Source organism: Babylonia areolata, chromosome 30, assembly GCF_041734735.1.
Source record: "Babylonia areolata isolate BAREFJ2019XMU chromosome 30, ASM4173473v1, whole genome shotgun sequence".
NCBI classification, from domain to species: Eukaryota; Metazoa; Mollusca; class Gastropoda; order Neogastropoda; family Buccinidae; genus Babylonia; species Babylonia areolata.
The window spans coordinates 12,789,714-12,807,213 of NC_134905.1; the positions used below are offsets into that span (position 1 = coordinate 12,789,714).

General features: G+C 45.4%; 1 protein-coding gene across 1 annotated transcript in view; it reads right to left on the minus strand.

Moving 5' to 3' along the window:
* LOC143275527 (uncharacterized) overlaps positions 1–17,500 on the minus strand; it is a 26,740-nt gene that overhangs the window by 2,398 nt on the left and 6,842 nt on the right. Inside the window, exon 2 of the mRNA XM_076579706.1 lies at positions 1–7,742. This exon is cut by the window's left edge and continues 2,398 nt beyond it. Coding sequence (XP_076435821.1) covers positions 5,025–6,638 — 1,614 coding nt within the window. The 5' untranslated portion in view covers positions 6,639–7,742 and the 3' untranslated portion in view covers positions 1–5,024. The remainder of the gene's footprint in view (positions 7,743–17,500) is intronic.

Consider the following 17,500-nt stretch of genomic DNA (forward strand, 5'->3'; position numbering starts at 1 on the left):
TTATACACATTCATATACATGCATGCAGTTATGTACACATTCATAAATTTTCACACATAGTGAAGCACAGCTAATGCAAAGGAAATGGACCTGCCACAATTGAACTTATTGCTGAGGGAAAAGGTGAGTTTTGAGACGAGATTTAAAAGATGCAAGGGAATAAGAATGACAGAGGTTATCAGGGAGCTTGTTCCATGTCTTTGGCGATTGAAAAGAAAACGATCTGTGTCCATAGGTCTTACTTCTGACGTGAGGTATCCCGAGAAGTCGAGTATCAGAGGAAGAACGGAGCTGGCGAGACGGAGTATAGATATGGAGGAGTTCAAAAAGATACTTGGGGCCTGATCCCTTGACTGCAGAAAAGGTCAGAGTGGATAGCTTATAGTCTATTCGATCAGAAACGGGCAACCAGTGGAGAGACTGAAGGAGAGGAGAAACATGGTCAAATTTCGAAGCTCTGCGAATGAGTCTGGCAGCGTTATTCTGAATTCGCTGGAGTCTGTCTAATAGATATTTGGGAAGGTCGGCCAAAAGAGAGTTGCAGTAATCCAATCTTGAGAGAACCAGAGAGCATACAAGTGTCTTGGTTGCATCGGTTGAGAGATAGTGGCGGATAGAGCTGATTCTACGCAGTTCCAAATGGGCAACTTTACAGATATTCGAAATGTGTTGTTGGAAGGAAAGAGACTGGTCTAGGATTACACCACGACTGCGAAAGGAAGGAGAAAGTGAAACAGGTGTGCTATTGATCAGAAAAGAGTCAGGAAATGAAGGATGCTGACGAAACTTCTTTGGACAGGTTATCATAAATTCAGTCTTATCATCATTTAATTGCAGCTTGTTGAGAGTCATCCAGTCCTTTAGGCAAGCAATGCACTCCCGTGTTTTAGTCACCAGTGCATCAAATTCAGCTATGGAAGCCGACTGATAAAGTTGTGTGTCATCAGCAAAGCTCTCATGCGACATCGCATGATGACTGATGACATCCGACACAGGAGCCGCATACAGCACGAAAAGAACAGGACCTAGGACGGACCCCTGTGGGACACCAAATTTTAAGGGATTATAACAGAAATATATGTCATGCATCCAGTATTCAAACGTCCAACAGGGATTATAACAGAAATATATGTTATGGATCCAGTATTCTAACGTCCAACAGGGATAATAACATAAATATATGTTATGGATCCAGTATTCTAACGTCCAACAGGGATTATAACGGAAATATATGTTATGGATCCAGTTTTCTGACGTCCAACAGGGATAATAACATAAATTATTGCTATGGATCCAGTATTCTAACGTCCAACAGGGATTATAACGGAATATATGTTATGGATCCAGTATTCTGACGTCTAGCAGGGATTATAACAAATATATGTTATGGATCCACTATTCTAACGTCCAACAGGGATAATAACATAAATATATGTTATGGATCCAGTATTCTAACGTCTAACAGGGATTATAGCATAAATATATGTCATGCATCCAGCTTTCTAACGTACTACAGGGATGATAACAGAAATATGTATTATGCATCAAGCATTCAAAAGTCCTACATGGATAAGAACAGAAATATATGTTATGCATCCAGTTTTAAAACCTCCTAAAGGGATAATAACAGAAATAATTATTTGCTTTGGATCAAACATCCCACAGGGATAATATCAACAGAAATATATGTTATGCATTCAGCGTTCAAATGACCTACAGGGATAACAACAGAAACATAAGTATGTTATGAATCAAACATCCTACACGGGATGATAACAGAAGTATATGTCATGGATCCAGCTTTCAAACGTCCCGCGGGAAAAGGCAGCTTTCTAACGTCCAACAGGGACAATAACAGAAATATATATTAGGCATCCAGGTTCTTAACGTCATGCAGGGTTAATAACAGAAACATATGTTATGGATCCAACATTTAAATGTCCTAGAGGGATAATAACAGAAATATCCATCCAGAGTTCTAACGTACTACAGGGATAATGACAGAAATACATGTTATGGATCCAGCGTTCTAACGTGCTACAGGGATAATAACAGAAATACATGTTATGGATCCAGCGTTCTAACGTACTACAGGGATAATAACAGAAATACATGTTATGGATCCAGCGTTCTAACGTACTACAGGGATAATAACAGAAATACATGTTATGGATCCAGCGTTCTAACGTGCTACAGTGATAATGACAGAAATATATGTCATAGATCCAGATTTCAAATGTCCTACAGTGATAACAGAAATATATGCCATAGACCCAGCTTTCAAATGTCCTACAATGATAACAATAGATATATATGTCATAGATCCAGTTTGAAACGTTCAACAGGGATAATAACAGAAATATAAGTTATGGATCAAAGATGGATTCACTGGGTATCTTGTGGAACAGCCGTTTAAATATGCCGCAAGCATATTCACAGGACTGCGTTATGAACCAAATTGTGAGCGTTTAAACGTTCTAGAAGCATGAATCCAACATGCAAAATCACAGATAGAGCAAACTCAGCATTTGAAAACAATACCAGTATAACTGCAAGTGTACCTTGAGGTCCAAATCAGTGTTCAAAAAGCCATAAAAGTTCAATCTCCATTATATCCCACGGATCAAATTCAGCGTTTAAAGGCCATTGAAGTACAATGTCCAATATATCCCACGGATCAAATTCAGCGTTTAAAGGCCATTGAAGAACAATGTCCAATATATCCCACGGATCAAATTCAGCGTTTAAAGGCCATTGAAGTACAATGTCCAATATATCCCCATGAAAAACAACAGTTTTAAAAGCCATTGAAGTACAGTTCTAATATGTCCCACGGATCTAATTCAGCATTAAAAACACAACTGTATAGAAGTACAATCTCCAATGTATCCCATGGATCCAATTCAGCATTTAAAAAACAACGGAAATATAATGTTTAGTATATCCCATGGATCATATATATATATATATATATATATATATATATATATATATATATATCTATATATATCAGTTGGGCCAACAGCAAAGTGAGAGCTGTATTATCAATGATTTCTCCATTGCAATGGGAATTCATTTACAGCTTAGTCTTTTGTGAAGGACTATGACTCTCAAAGTAGGAGGCAAAATTGCACTGGCTCTTAGTGCTGCAGCCTTGGGGGCGAGTTGGCCGTTGGGAACCATCTTAACGCCAACTGTCCTAAAAACATTCTTGGCCGAGAGAGTGAGGATGTAACTTCGGCAAGACACTCTCCACTATAATCAAATTCTAGCCCAGATAGTTGGGACAGCAGTTGCCTCCTCTGCTGTTCTGAAAGTCATAGTTGGACACGACTGACTATCATATCTAGCTATCTATCTATAGATATACAGAAAGAAAGAAAGAAAGAAAGAAGGAAAGAAAAGAAGTGGATGTTCAGAACTAAATATTGAAATCAGCACTTGAAGGTCCTGAGGACACTGGCAGGGATCGGAAAGATACATTGCGGTTCACCATTTAAACATCCAAGAAACATAATCGTAGAAATGTCAGTATTCAAACAACCTTAAAGCACAATCACATAGGTCATTGTTCAAAGTCGGGGTTTTAAAGTCCTGCAAACATAATCACAGAGGTTTGTTAGATATCAAATCCAGGCTTCAGATTCCCACAGAGATATGTTTTGGACCGAAGATGGTCCGTGAGGGTCTGGGTTCCATTTCCGCTCTCGCCCTTTCTCCCACGTGTGACTGCAAGATCGAACTGAGCATCTGGTCATTCGGATGAGACTATAAACCGCGGTTACGTGTGCAGCACGCGCTTGGCGCACTGAAAAAGAACCCATAACAAGCCAAGTGTTGTCCTCTGGCAAAATACTGCAGAAGAATCCACTGTGAGAGGTACAGAAATATAAGTGCATGCACTCAAGGCCTGACTAGCGCGTTGGGCTAAGCTGATGTCAAGCATCTGCCAAGCAGATGTGATGGAGCGCACATGGAGTTGTCCGAACGCAGTGACACCTCCTTGAGAAACAGAAACTGAAACAGGTTTCAGAGTCTGTATGTAATGGATCAGTGTTTACAAACGCTACACGCTTACCCACAGAGCAATGGATCAGCCAAGTTTTCAAAATATCAATGCATTAACTATTGATCAAACTCGGTGTTTTGAAACCATATCTTTATACTCACATGAATATACTATTGGTCGAATTCAATGTTTGATAATCCTTAAGACATTGTCATAGTCATAGTCATATCGCTGCGTTACAAAACAAAACGAGGATCCCCGGGATATGCGAAGGATCAGCATTTAAAGGTCCTAAAAACACAATCACTGAAACACATTGTGGGTCAGTCTTTTAAAATCCTGTATATCTTCACAGAGAAATTTATGAATCAAACAGCGATTACAGTTCCCATAGACATAATATCAGAAATATGTCGAGAGTACGTACAAGATAAAAAACCCTTTCATGCACAATCATGGGGATGTGTTACAGATAAAGACAGGGCTTATATGCTAAACGTAATGGATAAAAGACAGCGCTTACAGATCCTGCAAACATAACCACACAGATACATACAACTCAAAGTTAGGACTTTTGTTTAAAACCCTACAGACGTTCGGAGAGATACCTTATGGGTCAAAATCAGTGTCCATCAGACAACGTGTCAGGCACTATGAAAAACAGTGTCCATCAGACAACGTGTCAGGCACTATGAAAAACAGTATCCATCAGACAACTAGTCAGGCACTGTGAAAATCATTCATTCATTCTTTTTTATATACAAATTTCCCTAACAAAATGAGATGTTAAAAGAAACAACAAAACCCCCCATACAAATTAGCAACGTTTAATAACCCAACACAAACGCACGCACACACACACACACGCACACACACACACACACACACACACACACACACACACACACACACACACACACACACACACACACACACACACACACACACACACACACACACAGTCGCAACGAAACGTCACTAGTGGGAAGGGAAGGAGAGGGGGAGGGGCTGTGTGCTAAAGGTCAGGGTCACGGAAGTCCTCAAGCTGCGTGCTCTCCATCTCCAGAACGTCCACTAGAGACGAGGACTGCCGGCTGCCAGGGTCAACCTCCCGGTTCCGGTGCATTTGGTAAGAGTAGCCTCCCCTCCTGCGACACACGCCGCACAGCCTCTGGCGGAAGGTGAAGAGCATGACGCAGGCCAGCAGCACAGCGCAGCACACCACGGCCGTCAGGACTCCGGCCCGCACCCCACTTCCGGTCCCCTCGTGGGGGTCGCCCGAGCACATCTCCCGCTCGCTCAGAGACAGCAGGCAGCGGCCCTCGAGGCGGGGAGGGCTGTAGCAGGCCACCATGCGCGTCAGCGTCTCTGTGGTGAAGTACATCTTGTCTCCCAGGTTGGTGGCGCTGGTCCTGTCGCACCTGTGCCTGATCCTTTGAGAGCCGGCCTTGCTCCTCGAAGAGGAGGAGGAGGAGGAGGTTGTGGGGTGGTGGGGGTGGTTGTGCAGGACGGTCAGCATCCAGGCAGCGGAGCAGTCGCAGCGGAGAGGGTTCCCTCTCAGGTCCACAGTGTGCACGTGCCGCCAGTCCGCCAGCCCTCGGGGGAAGGTCTCCACGTTGTTGTTGGCCAGGTCCAGGTATGCCAGGCTGCTGAGGTTCCTGAAGGCGCCGTCGCTGATGTTGCTGAGCAGCTTGTTGTTGCTCACCGTCAGGTACCGCAGGCTGCTCAGGCCGCTGAACGCCTCCTCGTCCACCTTGTGCAGCTTGGGAAGAGCGTCCAGGGTCAGGTTGACGAGGCTGTCGAGGTGAGCGAAGGAGTCGTTCCTGATGACGGGGATCAACGTCTGGCTGAGGTCCAGGTTCTTCAGCTGCGTCAGCGTCTTCAGGGCCGCCACCGGAACCTCCCTGAGGCCGGTCCCGCGGAGAGACAGCACGTTCAGCATGGTCCTGGAATCCGACACGAACGCCTCAGCCAGCAGAAAACTTAGTCTGCTGTTGTGGGCCAGGGACAGACGGGTCAGCCGGGTTAGCGGGGAGAAAGTGTGGAACTCCACCACCTGAATGCTGCAGTTGTCCAACATGAGGTTCATCAGAGAGTACAGCGGTCTGAACTGGTTCCCGTTGACGGCCATCAGCCTGTTCCCGGTAAGAAGCAACGTCTGCAGGCGATACAGCCCCACGAAGGCGTCATCCTCCACGTGCTCTATCTCGTTCCAGGCCAGGTTGAGAACCTCCAGGTTCTTTAAGGGCAAAAAGCTTCGCGAGATGAGCTCCACCAGCCTGTTCCGGCTCAGGTCCAGCCGCTTAAGCACCACCAGGCCCATGAACATGTCATCGGAGACCTCCCGGAGGTAGTTGTCGTTCATCAGCAACGTGTCCAGCCCCGTCAAACTCTGGAAGGCCCCGTCGTCCACAGACTCCAGCCTGTTGCGGGTCAGGACCAGGGTCCGCAGGTAGTGCACGTGGCTAAAGTCCGTGCTGGTCACGCGCTGGATGTCCATGTCGGTGACGGTGAGGGAGGTCAGGGTGTCGTTGTCGGGCAGGTCCCTGGGGAGGGAGGTCAACGTCGTCGTTCCCCCTGCTGTCCTCGCTGGATGGACCTCCTCCTCCACCTCTTCCTCCTCCTCCATCACCACTCTGGCCGGGAAAGTCCGTCCCGGTCGTACTCTGTTGCTGTTGCCTCGTGCACTGAACGCGCCTCGGACTGCAAGTGCAAGGCGAGGGGCACGTGGCTTCCGCCGCCAGCGACAGTGACGCTGTCGTCGCCATGGAGATCAGGAGGTAGGGGAGGAGCGTAGTGCGCCGTGAGAACTTGGAAGAATCCATGGTTTGTATTCTCTCTCTCTCTCTCTGTTTAAGGGGTGTGGCTGCAGGGAGGGAGGGAGGGGGGGAGGGGGTTAACGGGTCGGGGTTGAGAGGTTACTGGTCTGTGCTTGTTGTCAGTTTTTGTTCAAGGGCTCTTTCTAAATGTTCATGGTTTCAGTATTTTGTCATTATTTGTTCTGTTCTTCTCTCTCTCTCTCTCTCTCTCTCTCTCTCTCACATAATTTATTTCGATCATGAGATTCAAGAGAATGCCACGAAGATATGACAGGCAGATTCAGTCAGCCTCGATTAAAACATATAATTTGATACAGTGCTCTGTCATTCCAAATTTGCTGTCACGTTGTTGTTCTGACGTAATTTGCGACACATCTTCAAGACAACACATCATCGTAATCCTGTCGGCGTAGCACTGATGCAAAACGTCATGACTGGATCGCTCAAGTCAGTGCCACAAATCGTGAATTCATAAACACCACTGCTCTGCCATTGCATATGAAAATGGCGAGCATTTTCTACAACACAGTTTCGCTGTAGGCGACTAACTATTGCGCCAGCTGACAACGAAACAACTGTTCTTGCTGTGTGTGTGCTCTTCACGTCGTTGTGACGTCACTCATTACAGAACGACGCCATTGCAGTACTGTACCACTTCTGACGTCCGTGCCACACGATTGCCAGTTCAGCACTGGTGTGAAAAAGGTTACAAAACGTTACGTTTTGTCGTCGTCATTCCCATGACGCAGACAACGACTATCGTGATCATCAGTGACGTATTTGTCCTGGTCGTGAATCGTCGTGAAGCTGTCGGTGATGACTCAAAAAACGGATGACGTCATTGTTATATACACGTCGAGGAAGGCGGTGCTTCATCTGTCCAATGTGAGGTGCTAAATGCACGTCAACCACACCTGCAAAACACATAAAAAGAAAATTACAATTAATATTTGATTACGTATGTTGGATATTGAAACTATCCGTTGAATGCTGCACCCAGTAACACCCCAGCACCACCTCCAATTCATCATTACCCTTTGAGAACCTTTAACAAAATCAATAAAGGCTAATTCGTAATACCCCCCACACCCTCATCCCCTCCCCCTCCCTCCTTAAAAAAAAAAAGCAGGCAAGCAAAACACACACACGTACACTTACGCACGCACACACACACACACAACACAGCACAGCCACACACACACACACACACACACACACACACACACACCCTTTCTCTCTCTCACTTATATATTCAAAACACTTCCTCTCTCTCTCTCTCTCTGCCTGTAAGCCTCAAAGTGAAAGACACAAAATCAAAAGAAAAAAAAAAAGAAAGAAAAAAAGAACCCGTCACTCTGTCTCCATCTGTAACCTTCTGGACAGCACGATGTTGACGTGACAGAGAAGTGAAGCAGAACATTAACGTGGTGCTGTAACAACAACAGCAGCAACAGCAGATAGGTACCCCCCCCCCCCCCCACACACACACAGAGTCAGATAGAATGCTTTGTTTATTCGTCGCTCCTGCGCTTCTATTGTGAGCCTTGCTGGTATTAACGCGTGTGTTTATCAGTAGAATGTGTGTGTGTGTGTGTGTGTGTGTGTGTGTGTGCCAGTGCGTTTGTGCGCATGCGTGCGTGCGTTCGTGTGTATGTGTGCGCGTGCATGCATGTATACGTGTGTGCTTTTGCGTGTGTGCGTGCATGTATGTTTGCGTGTGTGTGTTCTTGTTCATGCGAAGGAGTGTGATTGCACACACACACACACGGGTACACATCTGTACCTGTCTCTGCCAACTGTTTGAAGATAGATAAACAAAAGTGAATGACAGACATCAGGGGAAGGGGAAGGGGGAACGGAGAACACGCCCTCCAGTCCCACGTGCACACACGCACGTGCACAGTGCACAAGTAGCGCTCGAACACGCAATCACACTCCGTCGCACGAACAAGAACACACGCACGCAAACATACATACACGAGCGACAGGAGCGACGAATAAACAAAGCATTCTCTCTGACTCTCTGTATGTGTGTTGTGTGTGCGTCCGTGCGTGTGCGTGCGTGCGTGCGTGCGTGCGTGTGTGTGTGTGTGTGTGTGTGTGTGTGTGAGTAAGTGTGTGCGTATGTGTGTGTCTGTGTGCGTCCGTGCGTGCGTGCGTGTGTGTGTGTGTGTGTGTGTCACAGATCAACACACGCACACCGACACACGACACACACACACACACACACTAACGCACACAGACACACAAACACACAGGAAGACAGACAGACACAGACACAGACAGACAGACAGTCACACACGCGCGAGCGCCCGCTCTCTCTCTCTCTCTCTCTCTCTCTCTCTCTCGCTCACACACACACACACACACACACACACACACACACACACGCACACACGCACACACACACACACACACACACACACACACAGAGCCGGAGATCCGTAAGAATGCACAAGCATGCATATACAAGGGAACAGACATGCCTTTCGTTTAAAAAAAACAAACAAGAACAAAACAAAACCAACAAAAAACGCTGCCAACAGAAAAGCCACCCACTCACCTCCTTTAGAAATAATCTCGGTGGATGGTGAGTTGGAAAGCTAAGGTAAGCCCCCACAGACAGACAGACAGACAGACAGACAAACAGAACAGAGACAGACTTTGGAGAAAAGAAAACTTTGAGTGTTTCACACCACGAAGCTTGAACAGACATTGCTTTTAAAAACCCCAAGCAGCGAAGGTCGTACGCTTTGCGGCACGAAAAACCCGCCCGCACCAGTTCACCAACACTTGGTTCTAATGAACATGCATATAAATAGCAACAGTACCTCAGCTTGCCCTGCAGTTCCGTCTGCACGTTCGTGTGTCTGTGTTCTTGTTTATCTGTCTGTCTGTTTCTCCCCTCACCCCCCCACCCACCTCTCTCTCATGCTTGCAAACACACACACGCATACGCACACACACACACACACACTTTTTATAACCTACTGTATATGAATTTTTCCAATGAAACATATGATTTATTGACTCACTTGTGTAAACAAAGAAAGTCCATGTTACAATCTCGTGTGTGTGTGTGTGTGTGTGTGTGTGTGTGTGTGTGTGTGTGTGAATGGTAAACAAATTCATTTTCTCTGAAAATACTTATCTGTCAATACCAAATTTGGATTAAACTTAGTGAGTTAAAAATCTTTACAGTCATACCAATAACAGGTTGTAAGTCTTCCGGATTAAGCTGTATTTCCGGATCACGAACGGCTTCTTTCGTTGAGACTCCCGATCCAGAAATTTATAACTGGGCTCTTCCCAGTTGCCGGAACGTATGTTTGGGTTTGAAGGCGGTATGGTATCGTTTTTCTTGTTCGCGATTGAATAAAAAGAAATAAGAATTGTAGATAGTACACATACAATGACCCTAGTTACAAAATCGACGTGTTTACTGCATGTGAATATTTCAAAGTGGATACTGAATTAGCTATAATGAACACACACACACACACACACACACACACACACACACACACACACAAAGAAAAAAGAAAAAAAAGATTGAATGGATGGTGGGTCAGTGTGTTTTGTCAAGACTAGTGTACATGGTTCAGCACAGACCTGGAGAAAATGGCTACACTGACGGGCGCTATAGCCGAGTGGTTTAAGCGTTGGACTTTCAATCTCAGGGTCCCGGGTTCGAATCACAGTAACGGCGCCTGGTGGGTAAAGGGTGGAGATTTTTCCGATCTCCCAGGTCAACATATGTGCAGACCTGCTAGTGCCTAAACCCCCTTCGTGTGTATACGCACGCAGAAGATTAAATACGTTAAAGATCCTGAAACCCATGTCAGTGTTTGGTGGGTTATGGAGACACGAAAATACCCAGTATGCATGAACCACGACAGAGTCATCGGCAGGTTGATGTTGGTCGAGTAACAGAAAGAAGAAGTGTGCCAGAGGCGATCACAACGTCTCCTTTATACCGCGAACTTAAACATGAATTCTTCAATAACTGAGATACAGCAAAATAACATGATTCAAATGGTGTTATCACCTTGACTACTATAATCTTCCTTCGTTGTTTTGTTTGTTTGTTTTTTTGTTTGTTTTTTTGACTGCCACTCTCACGTTCACTCATATACAAGGGTGGGCTTTTACGTCACATGATCGTTTTTACCCCCCGCCATGTAGGCAGCCATACTCCATTTCGGGAGTGGATAGAGTAATCAATTTTCAGCGCAGTTTGGTTTCCATTTTGGGAGATGCGTTGCGCTGCCAGTTGGGCCACTTGCTTCCAACCCCACAATGCTGGGTTCAAACCCACCCCATGCCATCTCTTTTCTAGACTTTTTTTTCTTCAAAATATTTTTGCCAAGCTTCACAGTGTTTAATACTTGTAATACAGAACACTCTGTCTGTCTGTCTGTCTGTCTGTCTGTCTGCCTCACCTTGCATTCTGTGTGTGTGTGCGTGTGTGTGTGTGTGTGTGTGTGTGTGTGTGTATGTATGTGTGTGTGTGTGTGTGTGTGTGTGTGTGTGTGTGTGTGTGTGACGTGGACATCTCTCTCTCTCTCTCTCACTGTGTGTGTGTGTGTGTGTGTGTGTGTGTGTGTGTGTGTGTGTGTGAGTGTGAGTGTGTGCGCGTGCGTGTGTGTGTGTGTGCGTGCGTGTGTGTGTGTGTGTGTGTGTGTGTGTGTGTGTGCATGTGTGAAATGTGTGTATATGTATGTGTATGTGTGTGTGTGCGTGCGTGATTGCGTGTGCGTGAGTGCGTGTGTGTTTGTGTGTGTGTGTGTGTGTGTGTGTGTGTGTGTGTGTGTGTGTGTGTGACACGGACATCTCTCTCTCTCTCTCTCTGTCTTTCTCCCTTTCTCGCTCTATCTCCCCCTTCTCCCCCCGCTACCCCCCTCCCTCTCTCTCCCTCTCTGTCTCTTTGACACCGACACAACGTTTATCTGTCGGAAGCCACGAACCTCGAAACGCTGACTCACACATCACAGTAAACACTGGAAGAGTTCGGTGTGGCGAATGTGGTTGGAGAGATCGCGCGCCGGTGCGCAGAAAGTGAATGCGCAAACACACACACACACACACGCACGCACGCACACACGCACGCACGCACGCACACACGCACGCACGCACACACACACACACACACACACACACACACACTTCAGTACACACTGGCAACGACAACACGCCAGCTATGCTACATAATTATCATCATGAATGTGTCAGGTTAAAATCTTGTAGGAAATACATATCTGAAGAAGAAGAAGAAGAAAAAGCAGAAGAAAATGATAATGATGACGATGATGATCATGACGACGACGGCGACTATGCTGCTGCTGCTGCTGCTGCTGCTGCTGATGATGATGACGACGACGACGACGACGTCGATGACGACGACGACGATGATGATCAATTAACTGATTGACTGACTTGCACTGTGTTTGCGGTGTACACACACATGCACAGAAATAGACTCAAGCATACAGTCGCCGTGACGAACCTTTTCAGGGAGTGAAACACCACTGTTGATCAAATAAATCAAATCGATTAGAATCTCGGACAGAATCGATACTCTCTCTCTCTCTCTCTCTCTCTCTCTCTCTCTCTCTCTCTCTCTCTCTCTCCCATTTATAAGAAAGGGGATGTTAATAATCCCAATGATTACAGAGGAATTTCTTTAAATGACAGAAGTGGTAAACTGTTTGGAATAAATACTAATTGAAGATTGCAAGAATGTGTAGAGGAGAATGATATCACTGGTGGCCACCAAGCTGGTTTTAAAAAAAGGATATTCCACTGTGGACCATATGTTTACGTTGCTTGCACTTGTACAGAAACAGTTTTCCTTCAGTTTAATCGTACGTTGTATGTTGCTATCATTGATTTTGAAAAGGCATTTGATTCTATTAATCGTAATCTTCTTTGACCAGTTTTGTTGAGGAATGGCATTCGAGATAAACTTTACAGATGCATCAACATTAAAAGCATGTACAATGTAGTAGGCAGAGTTCACTGTGGCGCTAAACTGACAGAATTTATTAATTGCACAGCTGGAGTCAAACAGGGGGATGCATGCAGCCCGATTTTGCTTTCTTTGTTCATCAATTAATCAGCAGTCCAAGTGATTAATAATGGAAGGCACGGTGCCTTGTTTCCAATCGGTTCTTTTGAATTGTTCATATTTTTGTCAGTGATGATGTTATTTTGACGTCAGAAACTATTATAGGTTTACAAACACAGCTGAACGATTTACATATTGCAGCAGATTCACTCCAGTTAAAAGTCAATATGTCTAACGGTAGTATTACTGTTCATCGTAAAGGTGGCTATCCGAGCAGCAGGGAAAGATGGGTGTACGATGGCTTTTTGATGCCAGTTGTCAATGTTTATTAATATTTGGGCTTAATTTTCACCACAAGCATGAGTTTTATGGGTTCTTGCAAAGATCTAGCTAGGAGGGCCCAAAACACTTTAGTCTGCATTATGAAAAAGTTGCAAATGTTAGATAATATTTTTTTTTTTTTTTTTTTTTTTTATCAAACTATTTGATGCACAAGTACAGCCTGTAGCGCAATACAGTTAGGAGTTATGGGGTCTAGATAAAGCTGCTATTCATTGTGACTCAGTACATACCTTTGCTTTGAAAAAAGAAAAAAAAATATATATATAGGTGTAGCTAGGCAAACTCCCAGTGATTTAGTTTATGGTGAAACGTATATATATCCGATATATTTAGTTTCAGCAGTTAGATGTATTCGTTATTGGCTAAGATTATTACAAATGGAGGACAGCAGAATACCATGCAAAACTTACAACGTGTTGTACGATTTAGATGCAAGAGTCACGGTGAATTGGGAAACTAAGATTTGTCTTTGTTCGTTCGAGTATGGTTTTGGTTTTGTTTGGTTAAACCAAGGTGTTGGCAGCATTCAGGCGTTTATTTCTGTTTTTCGCCAACAATTGATGGATTGTAGATGGAAGAAATGGTCTGATCACATATAAAATAGTGAACGGTTTAGTTTTCACAAATGTTTTTGCAATATGTCTGATCTGAAACCTTACTTGATGTTAAATATGGTTAGACATTTAAGATATATAATGACTAGATTTAGATTAGGCATTTCGGAATTAGTGGTCCATCATTATAGATATAGAACACGTAATGATTATAAGTTAATTTGTCCATTATGTAAAGACTCACAAGACACTTTGTTCTTTGTTGTCCATCCCTTACGAACACCCGAGAAGAATTCATTCCACCTAAATATTATAGACAACCTACAATGTTTGAACTGAACTGACTAATGTCATCAATCTCTCCTGAAATTGTTCGAAAATTTTATCTATCTTGTATAAAGTTTTCAAATTCAGAGAAATTACATTTTATTGTTCTACACACTGAACCGAAGCACTGCTATATATATGTTTGATTGGATATTTGGACGTTAACGTGCATTGCAATGTGATGTTTATATATACATAAAAGAATAATGCTCACATACCCCTTCAAAAGGGGCCTAGGCCTCTACATGAATAAACCATCTGGAATCTGGAATCTCTTTCTCTCTCTCTTTCTCTGTCTTTCTATCTGTCTCTCACACACACAAATAACACTAACACACGTTCACAGGCACACACACGTTCACACACACACACACACACACGTGCGCGCACACGTAGACAAGCGCACACAAGCACACACACACACACACACACACACACACACACACACACACACACACACTCGAACACACACACACACACACACACACACACACACACACACACCACATCACCGATATACATAAAATCAATGGACATTCTCTGGGTGGACAGTTCAGCACCCACGTCAACGCTGGAGTACAGTCAGCGACCAGAAGCAATGAACACACATTGATTTTTCTGTTGTTGTTTTTTCTTCTTCTTTTTTTTTAATAATTTTTTTTACAGACTCTGCTATGGAACTCGGAAGGGACTGAGAAACTGGCCTGGTCTGGCCTTATGCTCTGTAGCAGTGTGTACTGGGAGGAGGGAGGGGGGGGCGGAGGGGCGCAACAAAATCTAAGAACAAGTGAGTCGTCGATCACTGAAAAAAAAGAAAAAAAAGAAAGAAAAGAAAGCACATTCCTCACTTGTGGAAAGAAATTGAATGAATTGAAGAGAATGGTCTACTCCACAACCACCCCCATCCCCCCCCCCTCTCTCTCTCTCTCTCTCTCACATACATACTCGCGCACGCGCGCGCGCACGCACACACACACACACACACACACACACACACACACACACACACACCAGCATGGTCCCTCTCACCCAAACCCCCTTCTCAACTTTACGCGCGCGCGCATGTGTGTGTGTGTGTGTGTGTGTGTGTGTGTGTGTGTGTGTGAGAGAGAGAGAGAGAGAGAGAGAGAGAGAGAGAGAGAGAGAGACAGAGAGAGAGAGACAGAGAGTGTGTGTGTGTGTGTGTGTGCCTGTCAGTCTCTCTGTCTCGGACTCGGATCGTCGACACAGAAAATCGCTCTCGTAATTTTCTGTTCTGTTTATCTATGATTTATTTACGTGTAGCGCTGGGACGAGGCCATCGATTTTTGAAGGTATGCAGTTACGGTGTGTTGAGTCGAGCGTTGACGTACACTGAGACAGAGCGAGCGAGTTTGATTTTCCAAGGTTATTGCCAGTCAGTCTCTCTCCCTCCCCACTCTCTCTCTCCCTCTCTCTCTGTGTGTGTGTGTGTGTGTGTGTGTGTGTGTGTGTGTGTGTGTGTGTTCGCGCGTACATTTGTCCGTCTTTCTTATGTCTTTCACCCTCTTACAAACACACACACACACACACACACACACACAGACTCACTGACAAACACACACGCACACACAGACACAGGCACAGACAGACAGACAGACAGCCACACACACACACACACACACACACACACACACACACACGCGCACACACACACATACACACACACAGACAAACACACACACATACACACACACAGAGGCACAGACACATAAACGCACACACACACACACGTGCACACACACACACATTCCCTCTCTCTCTTTCACACACAGACACACACGCGCACACACACACACACACTCACACGCACACACATACACGCACACAGACACAGACGCAGACTCACACACAGATACACAGACATACACACACACACACACACATACACACACACGGACACACAGACACAGACGCAGACACACACACAGACATAGACACAGGCACAGACAGACAGACACACACACACACACACACACAACCGCCCATCTCGTAACGCAAATGTCCCGTTCCAGAGACAGAGAGAGAGACATACATTATTAATGGACGTTCCCTTTGTACAGAACATCGATGTCATCTACCACCTCAAATACCCCAGTCTCGCTGGTGCAATCCAATAATTCTCTCTCTGTCTGTCTGTCTGTCTGTCCTTGTCTATCTCTCTGTCTCTCTCTCTCCCTCCCCCCTCCCCTTTCTCTCTCTTGTGCCTGTGCCTGTGTGTGTGTGTGTGTGTGTGTGTGTGTGCGTGTGTGTGTGTGCGTGTGTGTGTGTGTGTGTGTGTGTGTGTGTGTGTGTGTGTGTGTGTGTGTCTGTATGTGTGTGTGTGTGTCTTATTTTTACCATGCTATTGCCTTTATGTAGTATAGTATTCGCATTCTATGACTTTAAATAGCATTGTGTAGTGCATGCAGTGACATATATAATGTAGTATTGTGTAGTAGATGACCCTGTTTCAGGGCGGGAACTGGATGAAAAAAAGCGCGCCAGTGCTTATCTATTAACCACGATAATAAAGAATTTGTCTTGTCTTGTCTTGTCTTGTTTTCTCTCTCTCTCTCTCTCTCTCTCTCTCTCTCATTCTCTCTCTCAATCTCTCCCCCCTAACTCTCTCTCTCACTCTGTGTATATCTTTATGTCTTTCCCTGTTGTTTTTTTCTCTCTGTTTTTGTCTGTCTGTCGTCTTTTTCGCTTTTTTTCGTCTCTGTATGTCGCATTCTCTCTCTCTCTCTAACTCTCTCCCTCCCCCCTTCTCTCTCTCCCTCTTCCACTCTCTTTCTCTCTCTCTGTCTGTCTCCCCTCCCGTCTCTCTCTCTCCCTCTCTCTCTTTCTCTCTCCCCTTTCCCTCCTCTCTCCCTCCCTCTCTCTCTCTCTCCCCTCCCCCTGTCTCTCTCAACTCTCCATCTCCCTGTCTCCCTCCCCTCTCCATCTCTCTCTCTCTCTCCCCTCCCCCTGTCTCTCTCAACTCTCCATCTATTCCCCCATCTCCCTTCCTCCACCCCTCTCTCTCTCCCCTCTCCCTCCCTGTCTCTCCCCCCTTTCCCTCTCTCTCCCTGTCTCCCTCCCCTCTCCATCTCTCTCCCCCCCCCTCTCTCTCCCTGCCCCCCCCCTCCCCTCTCTCTCTCCCTGTCTCCCTCCCCTCTCCATCTCTCCCCCTCTCTCTCTCCCTGCCCCCCGCTCCCCTCTCTCTCTCCCTGTCTCTCCTCCCTCTCTCTCTCCCTGCCCCCCTCTCTCTCCCATCTCCATCTCTCTCCTCTCTCTCTCTCTCTTGTATGATATAAATGTATATGCACCTCTTTTGCAAACAGGCCGGTAGCCTCTCTCTCTCTCCCTCTGTCTGTGTACATCTCCCCTCTTTTATTTCTCT